The 18,606-nt window shown below is 44.5% G+C and overlaps 1 protein-coding gene across 2 annotated transcripts; it reads left to right on the forward strand.

Moving 5' to 3' along the window:
* The first annotated feature begins 504 nt into the window (after nucleotides 1–504).
* Nucleotides 505–15,245, forward strand: DESI1 (desumoylating isopeptidase 1). 2 transcript variants are annotated; one of them, XM_086611018.1, is made up of 6 exons: nucleotides 505–615; nucleotides 9,995–10,016; nucleotides 10,925–10,994; nucleotides 11,654–11,763; nucleotides 12,611–12,733; nucleotides 13,878–15,245. In XM_086611018.1, the coding sequence occupies exons 1-6, from the start codon at nucleotides 525–527 to the stop codon at nucleotides 13,969–13,971; spliced, it is 510 nt and encodes a 169-aa protein (XP_086467144.1). In that variant the 5' UTR covers nucleotides 505–524; the 3' UTR covers nucleotides 13,972–15,245. The 2 variants fall into 2 exon arrangements, with proteins under 2 accessions (XP_086467144.1, XP_086467145.1); XM_086611019.1 differs by lacking the exon at nucleotides 13,878–15,245 and adding an exon at nucleotides 13,261–13,459 and having other exon boundaries at nucleotides 512–615.
* Nucleotides 15,246–18,606: the final 3,361 nt, after the last annotated feature.

Consider the following 18,606-nt stretch of genomic DNA (forward strand, 5'->3'; position numbering starts at 1 on the left):
GGGTACCCACCTCCCACAGTAACTCTGACCAATGGCGAGAGAGGAAGAGCGCCGCGCCCGCCCCTGACGCGGGAAGCCTGCACCTCGCCTCCGCGTGGATTGGTTGCGGAGGCGAAAAGAAGGCGGGAGCTCTGCCCGCCCTGCGCGGGACTCCGGCTCGCAAGCCGGAAGAGGCGCCAAGCCTCAGCCAATGACAGGGGGACTTCCCCCTCCCCGCCCACCGCCTCTAGCTCCGCCCCCGCGCCGGCCCCGCCCCGCCAGGCCGGTGCCGTCGCGCTGCAGAACGGCGCAGTGACGCGGCAGCCCGGCCGGGTGCCGGTTCCGCGCATGCGCAGAGGCAGCGTCGCCCCTTCCCTTCCGTCTGTCACCCCACGGTTGGTGCCGCCGCACCTGAGAGCGGCGGCGGGACCGGCATCGAGGCCGCCCGTTCACATTCTCCTTCCCCTCCACTTCCCGGCGCCCGGCCGGGCACTGGGTGTCTGCCGGGGCTCCAGGTGCCGCCCGGCGGCTGTGCCCGCGCCCCCATGGAGGAGCCGCTGGCCCTGCACCCCGTGAAGCTCTATGTGTACGACCTGTCCAAGGGCATGGCCCGGCGCCTCAGCCCCCTCATGCTGGGTAAGAGCACGGCGGGGGCACCGGCACCGCCCAGCCTCCGCGCAGGGCCGGGCCGGGCCCGGCCCACCCTTCCCGCCGGCGCCTCCTGGGGGCTCGTGTTCCCCCGCCGACCGCCGCCGTCCGGCCTGGCCGCGCCGGGAAGCGGGACAGAAATCATCCGTTCAGCCCTGGCGGTGGCTTTCCCTCGCCCGGTATCGTTCTCCTGAGGGAAAGGCCCGCCGGAGAGGGCTGCCTGAGGGCGCGGGCAGTGCTCGGCGGCTGCGGGCACCGGGCCGTGGCGGTGGCCGGTGGCTGAAGCGTAGCTGGTGGGTGTGCGTAGCTGGCCGGGGCTGGGGCTGAAGCGTAGCTGGCTTAGGGCCCCGGTGCGTGGGAGCAAAGTGAGTTTTAGCTGCAGCATCTCTGTCTCCGTGTCAGCGAGATGGGCTTTGTCAGTAAAACCGCTCCAGGTGGAGAGGGTCCAGCCTCTTTTCCCCCATCTGCCCTTTGCTACTTGGTTGGTGTTATTTACTAAAGGCTGATTAAAAGTATTACTTAACCCCTGAAGTGAGGGAAAACGCAGTTGCTGACACCCCCACTGCTGTGATGCCTGGGCAGGGAGGCCGAACTGGAAGAAAGCTGCCTGCTGTTTGCAAGGTTATTGATTTCAAACGACTCCATGTTGTGGGGAGGCTGGGCTGGGCTAGCCGTTGCACGGCTTGTGGCATGCAACTAGCCACCTTCTCCTTCCAGAGAGTTTTTAAAAGTTCGTTTTATGCCTTATCAAGAATGTGTGCGTTTTCAGCTGAACCTTGGACTGGGAATGAGAAGGAAACTTAGGTTCAGTTTAAAGTTTTGAAAGCATGAACTCAGAGTGCAGTGAGAGAGTAGTTTATACCTGTTACGTGTCGACTCTGGCCCGTGTCAGACCAGCAGTCTGTGTGAGATGAGACTTCTCAACAGGCTCAGTGTCTGAACAGATGGCTCTGTGTAATCTTGTTTTACAGTTTGTTGGCATTCACTTTGCTCATCTGTCCTACGGGGAGATTCTGTGCTTTCCTGCAAGCCTAAAATGAAAGTCCAAATAATTCTTAGCATGAGGTTTCATGCATATCAACGCTAGGCTTGCAAAGTTGAGAAGAAAATATTGTAGAGATCGTATGTGATGTGCTCTGTTAGCCAGACAGCAACAACAGCTTTGGGACATGTCTCTTTCCCGTACTGGATAACCTCAAAACTTTTTGTGTGGTCAGAGTCGCTATGTTGTAGCCCTCAGGGAAGTAACTTTTCACCTGTCAGTTCATAATAGTCATGTTTTATCTTGTGCTAAGGGTTGTGAATCTTAAGATACATAGTATACGTGTGCATGATTTACCCTGTGTTTGAGGTGAGCAGATTTTAACCAGTCTCACTTCAAAGTGTTGGTGCAAGCAAAGACTTGTACAGAAATAGATTGTTACTTATATGTATCTTCATGCCAATCTTCACACAGATCAAGCAAAGGCTTTTTAGCTCTTTTCTTACCCACAAAGTCAATCTTGGGATCTTGTAGCTTTCTGAATTTCCACATAAAAACACTTACCGCATGGTTTCATTTTTAGTGCTTTTCCTGCTATCCAAACAACATCTTAAAAACTTTGTGCTTGCGATACAGTTTGGTGCTAAATTTCTAGGAGTCTGCGTAACGAAAAGGAAAACTTGAAAATCTGGACATGTCTCTCGGTAGTGTGGGAAGTGTTGCTTGCTGGTACTGCCGGGTAACCAGCTGAGTTCAGACATATTCGTGGAACTGAGCCAACTAGGCCCATGTGGTCACAGTGACAAAGCAGACTGCAGAATATTTGGGATTATGTGGATCCAGCGACTAGATTGTCCATTCAACAAGTCATTGTTTCTTCTTTTTTCCTTCAAGTTAAGTGTCTTCTGTGCATTTACACTCACGTCTGTCATACCTTCCAGATTATTTTAGAAACCTCTCCAAGACCGAAATGGTGGAGAGAATACTCCTCTTGCCTTATGTACACACCTTTCTTGAAGAACAACAAAAACTGTTGCTACTTCTCTGTACTTGAATTTACAGATGGTCAATAGCTATTTTTCAAATGTTTGTGTCACTGATGTTCATAAACTGTATGTCATCAGGGAAAGTCAGTAAGAAGAAAGGATTTCTTAGATGATTTAGTGCTAAACATTTGTCACCTCTACTTACAGTTTTCTTTCCATAGATGCCAAGTTAGATTGAAACAATGCTTTTGCTTTGGATGATAATTCTGTAACATCGCCTATATTGAAATACTTGTGGTTTAGAGTGAAGAAACGAATACGATAATTGGTTGTGCTAAAATCTATTCCTAGCATGGTTGACAACAGAAGCTCAGATCCACTGGCCAGAGGGGATTGAATCCCTTCTTATTGGGCTGACCACTACGAGAGCATCACCACATGGTGTCTTCAGTTGTGCTAATAGGATCCAGAGGTATTATGGATTATGCCAGTACAGCATTCAAGGATCAGCTCTCACTACTAAACGTTATCCTAACTTTTTCAGTATCTGTTCTCTCCATTGTCACTGAATGGTGAACCTGGAAGGCAAAGCTATACAATACCATTCATAGCAAGCTTTAGAGTGATTTAGTCATGCCCTTTGGGCACATCTTCTTCACTATTCTTGGCAAGTTTACTCTTTTTCTACCCAGACTGCTTTTGTCCTTCTTACTTTTATGTGAGTTTCCTGTATTTTTTCAGTGACTATTTCTATTCTAAAGTATACGTGATTAAATACTGTAGTTCAGTTGCCTTTGATATCAGAAGCAGTGTGTTTAATTTTTGTATGCTGTTGCTCTACATGCATCTTCTCTACAGGTACTGTTTCCCCTCCCCTATTGTTAGTGTGTAAGACTATAGTTGTCTGTCCAACTACATAATGTAATAATAAATGTTAACCTGAATTCAATGAGATTTCTGTTTTCAAGACAGAAAACGTAATCCACCTGATTCTGTGGAGGGTAGAGAAGAAAACAGAACAGTTCAGATTGCAGTGCTGATTTTGAAGTCTGTGTCCAAAGGCAGAGAAATCTTTAAGGAAGATTAAAATCCCGTTGCATCATGGGCTTAAAGAAAAATGTCTTGCAGCTCTCTAAGTTCTCCTGTCCTATAACTGAGGTTATTGCTCATGTGACTCACAGAACGGGCAGGAGCTTAGTTTGCTACAGCAGCTTTGGCTTAGTGTAGTATAAATTAATGGTGAGTTGACTGAGAGTACGTATGGGTTGAAATTTTGAAGTGATGTATTCAGGTGTAGGGACTTAACAGCCCAGAAGGAATCAGAGCAAAAGGTAACTGCTAAAAGGAGGTACCTTCTGTGGTGTTCCTTTTTTCCAGACCCAGCACATTACTCTGCCTCTGCTCCACCTGTTCTGAAGAGTTTTGAACTGCTCCAGCATGAGATTCCATCAGCTTTGCTTCAGAGCACTTGCTAGGGAATTCATGAAAATCAAGTACATTAACCTCCCCCAATCTAGCCAGCTTCTTGGTCTCTCTATGTACCTCAAGGAGAAGAAAGCTGAAGCAGGCTCCTCCCTCTCCACTAGTTTTTTTGCCTCAGTGGAGCACCCTGGGTGGCACATAGGAGAAAGTGCTGGACTAATTAGGATAATATTCAGTTCAAAAAGGGCAGGAATCTTAATGGATTGGCCTAAGGAAATGGCAACGATATGCAAAGCGATGCACTGCTAGAAATACCCACCCTGGTTGACCAAATAATATTGCTTCCAGTTCCACAGGAGACCAGTTCACTGCTTTTTGGAGGTATTTTAGGGTCTCCTGGGGCTTGTATATCCATTGCAGAGCATAGATATATTGTTAAAAATGCTAAGCTTCCTATTACTTCTACACAGCTCAGGAACCGATGGTGTTCTTGCACTGATGGATGGATGACCTAAGCTCTGAATGGGGTAAACTAAGTGCCCATCTCCCTGTATAAATTTCTTCATGTCTCAGAACTCTTCTGCTGTTCAGTCTAATAATTTGGATTAATATACAAATGCCACTTTCATTTGATATTTAAAATGCAGAGGAATAAACTACATTGTGTGGCCCTCAAGATTAACAAATCAACTGTGCTAGTGAAGTAGTTTGGTGAGCATCTAATCTTCCTTCTGCTTGGCCTTCCAGACAAATCCAAGCATGAAAGTAATCCTGTTTGATTGTATTCTAAAATTACACGGGCTTGCTTGCTTCTTTCAAAATACCCTCGTATCCTAATAATGGCATTCTCCTGAATCAGTTGTACAACAAAGAAATGCAACTGCTTCATTCTCTACATTCCTGTGAGTAGACTGAGGGTCCTGGAATTATTTAATGCATTCTAATATTGTATTTTTCTCATAGGTTCCTGGCTTATGTAAGCACCATGAAAGTGTTTGAGCTATGAATGTTACAAAAAAAGGAAATAAAAAAATTTGCTTACTTGCCAGATGATACTCTGCCTCATTCAGACAATTTGAATCTTTGAGATGCTTAAGCACACAGATCTATCCTGAATTGGCATCCCCTCCTGAGTTCTAATAAGTATTTTCAGAAAAGAACCATATAAGCACCTCAGCAAGTAAGAAGAAAAAAATAATTTAAAAAAAGACTTAAAGATCAGGTATGTGATCAGGTTTCCAAAGACTAACAAGCCATCACCCTAAACTCTCACAGATACTGCATAGTAACTTTCATGTCCATGTTTGTGGTCTGTGACAAACACAAGGTAGCTTGGCTTGTGTTAGCTTGTAATGGAAGCAGATCAAATTAAGCTGAATTGCTTCACGTTTGCTTCAGGCTGAGCTTACAAACAGGCAGCTACTGTGGAACAGCTGATAGCTGGTAACTTGACCATGTGCACTAATTCTTGTATGGTTATGTGTATACATCTAAATTTGCAACACCTTTTCCTGCTCAACAGCCCTCTGGCCCTTGAAATATTTAAACTCTTCAGGCATCTTGCTGTTTCTCTCTTTTACCTGGATGAACAATGGATGCCCAAGAGTGTCATCCCATCAGGACACTCCTGTTTTGTGTTATATGCATGTGCATCAGTTGGATTAGCTTTGCTGTAGGCATTGAGTGAAGGATAATGCCTGCAATTTAAAGGCTTTTGCAGTTAAAATGGAAATTACTGGGGAATCAGACTTTTCTGTGTAGTTACAGACAGCCTCAGGTTATGAGTAAATGTTTTGACTTTGATGGTAGTACCAGCGTATAGTTCTGCCCACATCGCAGCATGCCACGGGAGTTGGGAGCATTGTGGGAAGGAGCAGAAGAGCATGAAGCGTGATGATGTCTGCCAATATCCCAGATGGTATTTGCAATCCCTTCTTCTAAACCACTCAATTGACAATGGGATGTAAGCTCCGTTGCACTGTAGGATTATTTGGAGAGGCTCCCTGGCAAGCTTGACCTTCTATTTTTTAAGCTGGACTGTGCTGCCAGAAGCAGCTTTATTGGAAAGTGTCGCTGCAAGGCCTGGATACAACTTGTGCCTTAGTGATGCTACAGCAGTACTGTGCTCATGCTCTCACTTGGGCAGCCGGCTGTGGAAGCAGAGCAGTGCCAATCCTTGCTTGGTCATACTGTTGGGGCTGGTATGTCTACGAAGCCTTCAGAAGCTGCGAGCAACGTATTTTGTATATAGTGGACAATATCCAGCAGAAAGCAAGTCGTAAGTCCTTATTGCAGGCTGCCCTGATCGCTTTACATGAGCTTTACACAGGAGTGGCAGTGGCTGTGAGCTGTCACCTGTTCTGTGCAGTGTCTGAGTTTGAGAGGAGGGCGAGAATCATAGAATCATAGAATCATAGAATGGTTAGGGCTGGAAGGGACCTTCAAAGGTCATCTAGTCCAACCCCCCTGCAAGGAACAGGGATATCTCCAACTAGATCAGGTTGCTCAGGGCCTCGTCCAACCTGGCCTTGAACATCTCCAGGGATGGAGCATCCACCACCTCTCTGGGCAACCTGTTCCAGTGTTCTACAACTCTCATGGTAAAAAATTTTTTCCTAATATCCAAAAAGAGAGAAGAGTCATATAGGAGGATCACTGACAGAGACAAAACTTCAGAAGGAAGATGGTGATGTCCACAAAGGTCTGTACAGAGCCTCTTACATGATACAACAGACAAACAACATTGAGATTCTTGCTGAGCAGCAGGAAAGGGAGCTGCCAGAGTTCCTCAGAAGCTTGTGGCCATTGACTTATTCCACTGTCAGTCAGTTTGGAGTTGAGATGACAACAGCCAGCTGTGCAGCATGGGAAACTGCAGCAGTACATCTAAATTTCTTGATCTTGGATGTCTCTGGGTGATGCATACGTGGCCAATAATGGCAGATTTCTTAGGCATGGGATTCCCCAACAGTGTTGTCATTGGAGAGGCTTGCACTGCCCTTGACCAAGCACGTTCCACTAGCATCAGAAAGGGATTTTATTTTATCTGCAGTAGGCTGGAGAGCTACCATGAATGCCTTGTTGTCAGCAGTGCTGTGGATCTGGCATGTGTTTTCCACAATGCCAGGCTGGTTAATGTCTTAACAGGAGCCAAGCAAAAATAGCAGGTCAGCAGCTCCATTAAGATCATCAAACCAGTGCTTGGCACAAACTGACCTAGCTGAGCAGCCTCAGACAGACCTGCCTTGTGAAGATAGGCAGCTTCACTTGCCAAGAGCTGTTCTGTTATTGCCCTGGCAGTTGCTGCCTGTTGTTGGCTACGGATTTCATGCGTAGCAGCCAGAGAGGAGACCCCTCAGGGTTGGACTGCAGTCTAATGCAAAGTCCCTTTCCTGAATTCTGTTTGGGTTTTGTCCATACAATCGGAGAATTGCATTGTTGGAAAGGGACCTCTGGAAGTCCTGCTCGAGATAGATCTGGCAAGAGCAGATTCTTCAGGGCCCTGGGCAGCTGAGTTACGAGTATCTCCTAGGACAGAAATCCCACATGCTCTCTGGACCCCTACCCCAGTGTCTGACCCCCTTCCTGGTAATTTTTTTTCTCCTCTTACAGAGCTGGGAATTTCCTATTTTTCAACTAGGACCCATTGCCTTTCACTGTGCACCTTGAGTAGAAAAAGGCTCCTTTTCCTCCATACGCTTTAGGTAGTTGTTGACAGCAATAAGGACTCTTGGCCTTCTCTTCTTGAGGTTGAACAGACCAGTTCTCTCAGCTGCTTTTCAGTACTGCGAGCGCTCCAGCCTAGTATGTCAGTGTCTTTTGTAGTGGGGGGGGTGGGTGTGTGCAAATCCAAAAGTGGACACAGCACTCCAGATGTGGTCTCACAAGTGTTAAATGGGGAAAGAGTCACCTCCCTTGAGCTGCTGGCTGCAGTCTTGCTAGAGCTGCCCAATGTGTGGTAGCCTTTGCTGCAATGATCTTTTCAAGTAGGTCCTGTAATTGCACAAGCATGTTTCTGGCAGCACCTGTGACATTGTCAGCATCTGCTATAACTCTTTAACCTGCATACAGAATCTAGGTGCAAAATGGCAACTTTATGGAAAGCCTTTCATTGTTGCTTGCTGGAAACGTGTGTGAAAGAAACTGTTAAGATGTTCTTTTTCCATTGAGCATGCAAAAGGGTAGATCCAATTCTAGTATGTGCCATCTTTGAAATGGTTTGTTTTCTCTGCCCTGAAGGATAAAGTTCAAGTTTCTAGTGGAAAACAGTGATTTATTGTGAACACATGTGTAATAATTTATTAACAGATATGCAGAACACTAACTGTGCAAAGACAAGCGGTAGAGGCTGCTGTAGGCCAGCTGCTAAAGTCGGGGCAGTACACTATACCCTACCTCACGTGTTGCTGATGAGCTATCAGCTGCAGTGTCACCAGTTTCTGGCAGTTCTAGAGTGCAAGGCGAAAGCTCTGATGGGAAGGGTGTGGAACAAGGGCCAGAGGATTGGGAAGCATAACAGTGTGGGGACATGCTGAAGGGGCAGCAAATGCTCCTGAGGTGTTGCAACACTGCTCTGCTTTTCTCATCGTTGCTACTATCTTCTGGCCTTCATCCTAGCTTTGGGAGGCCTGAGGCTGGTGTGATGCAAACAGATAGTGACCAAACCAGAGCAAAGCCTGTTGGCCAAAAGTTGACCCATCAGTGCTTTCTGAACAAGTTTTTACTAGAACAATGCCTCTCATGTTCAGGTGGCTTTTTTTTTTATCATGTCTACAGTGGTTTTTATCCAGCTCTGGGAAACCTGCAGATGACTTTAGCAGATCATCACATTTGAGTATCTAAAAGTTGAACAATAACAACAAAACATCTTGGAAGAGGTGCTGATCGGATATAAAGGATAGTGATGTGGGAAGCGGTCTTCTAGGGGAGAGTGCTTGTACAGAGAGGCTGACTGAAAGGATCAGGAGCCTGCTGCAAGCAAGCAGAAGCTATGGCAGAGGAATGCTCAGTCTACTTCTAGGGTTCAGGAGAATACTAAATGTTGGTGTGCACATAGTTTTTCTGTTGTAAATCCACTTTTCTGGGTGTTGTGCACCTTGTTTGTCAAAATAAAGTTACAGTGTGTCTGTCATAGCGTGCTGTTGCTGCCTACAAGTTTAGAAGGGACTGCGATACCAGGGACCAAGCCTTTAGGTTATGATAGCTAAAATAATTGAGCCTAGAGCAGTAATAGCTGGTGACCCTTTGAAGAGAGGTTTGATCTGGAGATCTTACCATGAACACAGAGAGGTTTAGGTTTCCCACTTCCAGGGAACTGGAAAAGCATTTCAGAAGGGACGCTTTTGTCTGAGACACCATGACATCACAGTTTAGTGGTGCCTCAAGCAAGTCTCCTGCTGTGTGCTACAAAATGCACAATTTTATTACTTGTGTAAATTTCAACCCTGCACTCCTCCCCCCCCCAACTCCCACTTAAATTATTAATTTTTAAGGGCAGAAGGAGGGAAAGGAGGAAACCATGGGATAGATTATAGAGACTATCACCACAGATGACATGTTCAAGTCAGATCTCTCATCAGTTACTGAAAAAGAAAACTGAATACTCTGTGCTGGCTAACTGCCTGCAATTACAAATTCAGTGTAAAATTCAACTCTTCTAGTCCTGACTGAAGACTCTAATTTTAGGAAAACGTTTCTTTTCTTGATTTGTAGACAAAAGCCCACGGAAGGTAAGCACTGGCAGGATAGGATGGCATTGCCACCTCTGCAAGCAGGAGGAAAAAAGTACAGCAGTAGTGTGGACAGAGCAGTTCGTTTGAAAGAAAGATGTTGTGTTTCTTTAGAAGCAACTCTGGGATTAAATCTTTGCTATTACTGTCATGGTGAAATAATAAGCATGGTTCCTAAGTGATTGACAGAAAGCAGGCTGAAATCTGGAAAATACATTGCTAATAACTCTTCTTTTCTCTGTATACAGGGAAACAGCTGGATGGCATCTGGTAAGTGACTAGATTTAAATTGCATAATGTGTATTAAAGACTGTGTAGCGTAGGAAGTACTTTCAATATAAGATTATATATGCTTCAGATCTTAAGAACATTTTGGTGCTGAAGAGAGACCAAGGCACTTTTTGTTCCTGAATACAGATTGACAGTAAGATGATGTACAATGAGGTGCTGGTTAAACTTCTCCATTCAATGCTCAGTGGACCCCATGGAGAAAAAGTGTTGGTAGTAATTGTGCTTCAGTGCACTTGTACAGTTTTTCAGTAGTAGGATGTTGTCCTTGTCCCAAGCACTTTGTCTTCTAATTGCAGGCATGACTAAACATGAGAGTGAAAGAGTAGGTGGGAAGAAGGTTACAAAACACCTCTGTTTGCTATAATTCATATCAAGAGTTTAAAAAAAAAAAAAAGAAAAAAACCACCACAAAACCCAAACCCCCTTGTCCATCCATTTTTCTCCCTATTGATCCATATCCAGTGATTGTCTGACCTTCTTCTCAGTCAGTGTCTCTCAGACATGCACTTCTGTCAATGTGGTAGCAGGGCTAGCTCCGTCTTTCTGTCTCTGTGACTTCATCCTCAACTCTTTAGCTGAAAGAGGCCACTGGAGGTCTCATGCTGGTGTGGAAATCCCTCTCAGGAATTCCTGTGTTCCTTTGTGGCTGGGCACTTAGCTGAGCCTGTTCTTTCCCAACCGCTTACAGAGTTATAGTAGGCTTCATAATCATTGCTTCCATCTCCATTCATGTCCCAGCAGATCTTGTTCCTACTCACAGAAAAACATTGACCTTTTTCTTCAGTTATTCACTTCATGATGTCCTGGAGCACATAAATTTACTGGTGATTTGTGTGCTAGGTTAAATATTTCCTTTGTTTCACCTGTTTTTTTGTTCTCTGTTGCAGGCACACCTCCATAATAGTCCATAAGGATGAGTTCTTCTATGGCAGTGGAGGAATCTCCAGCTGTGCACCTGTGAGTAAAACTTATTTTTCTGATAAGATAATTTTGTGAGAGGGTTACCTGATCAGAATCGCTTATGTCACCCTCTCTTAGAAAAGCAGCAAGAGGCTTCTGAATTTAGCCAGGTGTGGCGGCTTGCCATGGTTGCCCAGGGCATCTGAGGAAAAGGGAGCATGGACAGTGGGTTTAAGGCCAGCTAAATGCAGGTTGGCCGTTGCTTCAGCTGGTAGAGTCTATCTTTCCAAGACACCTTCTGCTGCTGCATTGCCAGAGCGGCACCTTGTCTAGTTCTGTATCAATAGGTTTTACGTGTAGACTTGGCAACTCAAGGCATCCTTTTTAAGATTAAAAAAAAAAATCATGATGCTTTGTCAGACCTCTCTGTTCTTGGAGAGGCAAAACTGATGGGCCATTCTTCTAAAGCACAATTTTCCCATAGCTTAGAGCTTTCAGCACAAAGAGCCAAGTATAGAAGCTGAAATGTAGGTTGCATGTTACTTCTCATGCTCTGAGTGGAGAACAGCGGTGGCCAGTAGGGCCTTTTGCTTGACAAACAACAAAAGTTACTCCTTTTGTGCCTGGACAAGCCACGATAGTTCTATTCAGTAGAGTCCTCCAAAAGAATTTAGTCTGTACATTTAACATTGTCTTCTGGCTGTTCATTTTTACAGGGAGGGACACTTCTTGGCCCCCCAGACTCAGTTGTTGACCTGGGGAACACTGAAGTCACAGAAGAAATTTTTCTGGAGTATCTTTCCTCTTTGGGGGAATCTATGTTCCGGTAAGTAGCAGCTTGTACTGTAAAATCTATATAATAAAAAAAGCCTTTAGGGAAAGGGTGCAAAATGGGGTATTACAAAAATGGAGGTATTACAAAATGGAAGGGTACAAAATGGAGGTATTACAAAACCGATCCTGCTCACAAAGCTTTGTCTGCTTCGTGTGCTATTTGGTACTCTCCAAATATGAGAGCGGAACTGATGCACCGATAACACAAGGAGCTACCAGATTGGCACACCAGAGGGTTGCCTGCCTTGAGCTAGGCTGGGAAAGCATTCTGCCAGGAAGTCTTTCACACTGTTTTTCATAAAATGGAATCATGCCTGACATGCTTTTGAGAGAATCACCAGGGAAAAGAAAGGCACTATGAAATATTTTAGTAAATAGTGCTTTACCCCATGAGTCATAGGTGAAGCATTGTAGTAAAGCTGCCAACTTTCAGATGAGTAAAAGCGTGGTCTTGACTGTTAAAGAGTCTAGCCTGCTTCTCACAAGAATAGGAAACAATATCATTTAGTGTTCTGGCTATATTTCAGTGGCAGTAATTCCTGTCATTTCTCGTTATTCCTTCTGTGTTTTTAATTGAAGAAACCTGACCTCACTTATCCTCAAAAAAAAACGTTTTATAAAGTCAGTGATGCAGAGAGATACCATTTTCCACCCTGATTCAGTTGAGTTTAAAGGTGAATTGATGTCTATATTTTACCTATTTGCATTAGAATTCTTTGTGGGGGTAAAAAACAGCTAATGTAAGGAGATGTTCCTCATTAGGGGTCTAAGTTTTTCTGCTTGTTAGATTTATTGCTGAGTCTGTCTTTTTATGTTTCAATTCCTTTCCTGTGGCCCAGAGGAGAGTCTTACAACCTCTTTGAACATAACTGCAACACCTTCAGTAATGAAGTGGCACAGTTCCTGACAGGAAGAAAAATCCCTTCCTACATCACTGACCTTCCAGCTGAAGTTCTTGCCACGTGAGTATGCCTGCTGCTCCTCTCTGTGGTGTATTGCTTCATGGTAACACTTAAACATTTGACAGAGCCAGCGGTACCAGTTTCTGCTGGCTCTCTCTGAGAACCAGCATAATATTAAGGAGAGGATGTTATTTGCTTTACTTCAATGCTTACAACCCTGTACAAGTGCTGTACAAGTACTGACTGGTACTGGCATTACTGAGAAGGCAGGAAAAGGTTGTTCTGCCTTCAACCTAAACTAGTTATTTTGTGATGTGATCAGACAAGCACAGAAAGTTTCAGAAAATGATGCAAGTTTTTTTAGCTTAGAAACCCAGTATATGTTAAAGGTCACTTCTCTTACTCTAAGCACCGTAATTGCAGTGGAGGTGTCAGCTTTGCTTGTGATGAGGCAGGGAAGATGTAATCTTAAAATTAACGCTGCAGTTTTAAAGCTAGGACTGGATAGAAAAAGAGGATAATAAAAAAAAAAAAAATCAATTCCTTCTTGGTAGTTCAGTTCAACTTTTTTTTTTTTAAACTCTCAGCCAGTGAGGATCCCAGTGGAATGGTTTGAGCTCTGTCATTTAGGTCTTATTTCTTGTAACAATGGTATACCACATTACTTGGGAGACACGTCTTCTGCCCTGGGCCCTTACTGCTTCAGATCTCGCAAAATGAGATAAAGTCTGTAGCAGGGTGAGTCATATTGAAAGATAAACCAAGTGCTACAGATTGCAACAGAAATTATTCTGTGAGTGTTGAACCATTGTCTCATAAAGGAGCTAGAGGCTATTCCTCTAGCAGTCTTTAATATTGATGTGGTACTTAATGGAGCACTGCAGTTGCATAACAGGGATTTCGTTCACATGCTGAAGTAGAATGAATTACTAAAAGCCAGTTTCAGACACAGTATTACTACATTAGCAGTCCGGGCTTGTTAGGACTCAGAACTAGCTTATATAAAATCGTGTTTAAGATTCTTAGTTATTGAACAGTAAACTCTCTGTTTAAATTAGGTTGAATTAGTTTGCTTTAGTTTGTAGTGGAGGTCTGTTCTTCAAATTTGCTTCTACAGTGTTGGTTTGATTGCGCTCTAGTAGTAAATGGGAAAAGTTGTTCATCAAGTAAGCTGTTTGAGATGTTTATTTCTTTACCTTCTTAGACCTTTTGGACAAGCTTTAAGGCCCCTCCTGGACTCCATCCAGATCCAGCCACCCGGAGGAAATACCTTCAGCAGACATAATGGACAGAGCTAACAGGAGTGACCCAGTGTGCCCAGCCTCACCAGGCCTCTTCCTTTTTAAACATGAATCTACCAGATTTCTATTTTATAATTTCCCATCAGAATTAACTCTACAGAAATTACGAGACAAGTTTTAAAATTTCCTAGGGAGAGGATTTATCGGGGTGCATGTAAGACAATGCTACCAAAAAGATTGCCATGATTTCTAATAGTATTATACTAATTTATAAAGCTGTCTTGTCTGAGTAGGCTGACACTTTCTAAGTAAATCCTGTGCTGGTAAGTGGGAATTCATTCCATGAGCATTCAAGGGCCCATTACACAATTTGGAGTAAATACAGGGATGTCCTAGCCATCCCTTGCAGGCTTGCATCTCTTTCTCCTCTTGCTGCCTCTGTTACGGGGGTATATGCTGAAGCCTGTAGCAAAAAGACAAAGGAAGAATTGGTAGCCTAGGAAGTGAAGGTGTCCCAGGATTAGTCTTCTGCATATTTAATTGATACCACGTAATAACATGCTCAGGGGAAAAGCTGAACTCATCAGATTGGAATATTTGCAGTGGTACAGCTGTGTGGGAAAGGTGATCAAGCTGAACTGTGTGTCAGTGTCACACTCAAAAGTTGAAACTTTCAATAGGACTAGCTGTGTGTTGGAGGGAGGCTGGAACTGAAGGTTACCAAGGGCCTCGTAATGCTGGATCCAAGAGTTATGGGAAAGAACCAGCTGAAAGAACGTAATCTCATGAGCAGAGTGGTGGAAACAAGTTTCTGGTGAAAGGAAAATGAAGTGAAATGTTTCCTTTTCTCACATGTAAGCTTATCAGCAGGTAGACAGAACCTTGTTAACTATTTACCTTTGCATAAGAGCTGGTTTTGCTTTTTCTTACCAAGCCAGAGTTACAGTAAGACAGGAATAGCATGGCAACTGCATGATAATAGAAGGTGGACCAATTCTGCCTTCAGTATCTAGTTGCAGACACAGTAGAAGTTCCAGCTTTCTTTGATATTGCTGTCCTTTCCAAAGCAGTCAAGCACATCACAGGGGGGCCTCTGCTTAAGTGTAAGAGAAATAGGTGGTAGGTCTTCCTGAATGTAAAGAAAATGAGGAAGAGTAAAATTAAATTTTTTTATGGAACAGTTGAGTTTATTGGGATACATGCAGAAGCAGTCCTGTCCTTAGATTGACATTAGATTGTATCAATTCTGCATCTTCTAATTTAAGATTCTTACAGCTTTGCAATTATTTGCAGTGGAAAAAGATCAGGGGAATGAAAGAATAGGCACACTGATTTCTTTTCATGCATGTATATACTCTATTTTCCTGAACAATTTTGTAGCAGTTATGTTTAGGAAGGAATACGAGAAAGACATCGGACAAACCCCAAAACATTGCTGATGCTCCATAAACGGGATTTGCACATCCCAGATGCTGCTGAAAAAGCATCTATGCAAATGTATAGACCTTTGTCCAGTGCTTTGTTGTGAAAAGTATTGCTGCAAGTTCAGTCCTGCATCTCAAACTCCCTGCACTGGAAACTTCCTGCATACCTAAAGGAGACATCTGTCCTCTACCGGGCTCTTTGTCCCGAAATAACACAGTTTGATAAGTTTCTCACGCTGTTACTCAGTGTGGACTGTAATGATTCATATTTTTGAGGTGATGGAATGGAGGAAAACTGCAGTTTAGTCACTCTGTCAAATACTCTGTTGCCCTGCAGCTTGAGGAGTCACTACACAAGTGGAAATAGGGCACTGTCAGTCCATTTTGCAGTTTTGTGTGTACCTGCTTTCAGTGCACAGCAGTGGCCCTTGCAGCCCAGATTTTTTTTTCCTTGTCATTCTCTGCTTGTGCCATCAGCTTCTCCTTAAACATTTCATTTGAAGAACTGGACTTGGAGACAACTGTAGCAGATAGTACAGATCGGTTTATACAAAAGCTTTCAGTCTTTCCCAATCAAAATGTCCTGTTTGCAGAAAGCATTCTGTAATAAATCATTTATGAATGCCTTTTGGTGCTCCTGGAGGAAGGATTAGTAAGCATTTGTTTTTCGCTAAGCAATAGCTTAGTTTTCCTATTAGTACGTATATCCTCTCCAGTCTTTCCCCATACCTATTCTGTGAAGAGCAACCAGACTCTCATCTTAATACACACATGACTGTGCCACAAAATGCTGTAGCACGTTAGAGATCTTGGAGCTTCCTCAGCTGAACAGGTGTACTCAAGCTGATACAGTGCAGCCCAACTTCTAGGCATGCTAGTTTGGTACCTGCAAGCAGCACAGCTGTGGTTGCTTGTCTTTCAGCAAACTATCACTTCAGGCTCAGCTGCCTGCAGTGGAAGCACTGGTGCCATGGCTTCTGCCCTACACTTGCACAGAGGATATCCCCTGCGTGTTGACCACTTTGGAGGTCCTGAGCCTAGTTTCTGCCTGGCTGCCTGCTTCAGGACTTTTTACATCCTCTCAGGAAGCAGGAAAGAAAAGGAAGATGTTCTCCCGGTGCATTTTGCAATCTGCCTTTTTCCCTCCTGAGCAGGCCCTTTGCAGAGAGAATGCTGCTACTTTAAGGTCACTGGGTAAATTTTACTCGGTCATATACTATTTGCAAAAGCCAAGGAGCTCCTGGAGGGTCACCTGGGCTCAGGACCTACTCTGTGTTTCGTGGCAAAAGAGCTGTAGGAGGGAATCCTGTTTGCTTGGTCTTACTGGGTGATGAGACCCCTGTTCCCTGTAGGTGTCTTAGAAAACCCATTTTCTCCAAAGATGGTTATATGTAAATCACAGGACTGTGTCCCCAACTTTCCACCCAGCCATACCTGCTCATAGAAATATAAACTAGACTGAGAAGCGTACGTAAGTGTATATAGGTGACGAACTTCAGCCAGCTGATTGACAAAGGGACAGGGAAACTGAACTCCTGAAAGGGAACAGAACCCTTTTGCCCACACTTACTATTCTGTCTTGTATTGCTGGCGTTCCCCTGTGCCATTTTAAAAATGTTAATAATGTCTTTAGGAAGAAAGTGATGTTTTGATTTATTTGTGGGTTTTTTTCTATTACAATAAAAAGAAATACAGCAAGTTTTTCCTGTTTGAATGTATGTGTCCACACAGCTGCCCAGCGAATGCAGCTCAGCAGAAGTAGTCTTCTTCACTCTGGTCCCAGCTGGAAAGTGCAAGATAAGAAACTGTCCAAGCAGTTTGTGCCAGGTACTGCTACTGGAAGTAGCGGTGGCTACTGCCCTTTGCTAGAACTGGTCAGTGGCAATATTCTTATTTAAGTTTGGGAAAATTTTCCTTCTGTGAGCGCCATGGTATCTTATCAAGACCAGGCTCCTGAGGCTTGACAGCTTGAATGAGCGAAGGTATCTAGTAGGTGTTCTGTCAGCACAGGTTTTGTGCAGCCCTTGCTCATCTAAGTGTGCAAGAATGAAATGTTTTAATGTCTGCTGTTGAAGAAGAGGTCCAACAGAGCTTAAACATAGGAAAAGACTTTAAGCTTTTCCTGGTTGTCTTGATGCTACTACTTTCAAAAGGGAAAAAAGCAGCTTTAATAAGTAGACTTCATGCCTGGGTTCTTCTGGAGCTGCAGAGAGGATGTTGGTGAGGATTATGTAGCACTGCCCATCCTGCCTCTGCTGGTGGGTTGTTAAGGAGCAGGGGAAATATCCGGCCCTGGGGAAGAAATTAATTCTGCTTGGTTCAGCCTTCTGAATGCTTGTCCATGGCATCCAAACGATAAACCACACAGTTCGCTGATGTGTAACAGTCTGTGTCTGTAATACAGAAGAGGGCTTGTAACAGAAGGGAGCTTTAACAAAGATTCATGATTGTGGTTGTTTTGGGCTGTGTTATCCAGATGTCGTGCCGGTTTGCTATCAAGTGCCAGTGCTAGCCCCACATAGAATACCTGGGAACACACATAGAAGAAAAACCCTGACCTTAACAGTGGCCTTAGACAGAGAGTATGCCAGTGCTCGCAGCCACTCACCTTCTAAACTTCAAACAAAATATCTGCCCTTGCTGCTAGTAACAGAGGTTTTATTCATGACGACAGCTGCTGCCTATCTGAGCAGCAATCAAGGGAACGTATCAAGAGTGGTTTAATTGTGAAGTATTAAATAACCAAAACAGCCACAGCAGCCCCCGTTCTCAGAGCTAACCCAGATGAAGGAACAAGCACAGCTGTACGCAGCTGTGCGCTTCACCAAAAGGCAGACTCATACTCTCAGGGAAACCAAGATGGCACAGGTCCTCAGCGGCTGACACCAAATGGCAGTCGGGGCGCTGGGAGAGGCCGGGTTTCTAAAAGCAGCATGACAAATAAGCTGGAGAAAGCACTGCAGGTAGTTCAAGTTTTGGAAAGCTCTCCTGGTAGCATAAACCCGATGGCACTGCAGAAGTGCAAAAATGTGAATGCTGACCCGTGTTTTAGCAGACTTCCCAATTCTGGGAAGTGCCCCGAGGTGGCACTGCTGCCTCACAGCGCAGGGAGGCACCTGAGCCCGGAGAGAGCAGCTCTTGCTTTTGCGATGTCCAGAGTAACGTCAATGCAAGAGGCAAGAAGGAAGGTCTCTCCCAGACAAGAAAGCTGCAGGTTGGAGCAGCCAGGAGATGAGACCATAGGGCAGCTTGGGCTACAGCAAGAACC

This window comes from Tauraco erythrolophus, chromosome 4, assembly GCF_009769465.1.
Source record: "Tauraco erythrolophus isolate bTauEry1 chromosome 4, bTauEry1.pri, whole genome shotgun sequence".
Classification (NCBI taxonomy): Eukaryota; Metazoa; Chordata; class Aves; order Musophagiformes; family Musophagidae; genus Tauraco; species Tauraco erythrolophus.

Bases quoted from the DNA above. Each gene is read 5' to 3' on its own strand.
- DESI1 (XM_086611018.1), top strand. From the start codon at position 525: ATGGAGGAGCCGCTGGCCCTGCACCCCGTGAAGCTCTATGTGTACGAC. The intron at 616-9,994 runs GTAAGAGCACGG...CTCTGTATACAG, and splicing joins CCTCAGCCCCCTCATGCTGG to GGAAACAGCTGGATGGCATC. The intron at 10,017-10,924 runs GTAAGTGACTAG...TCTCTGTTGCAG, and splicing joins AAACAGCTGGATGGCATCTG to GCACACCTCCATAATAGTCC.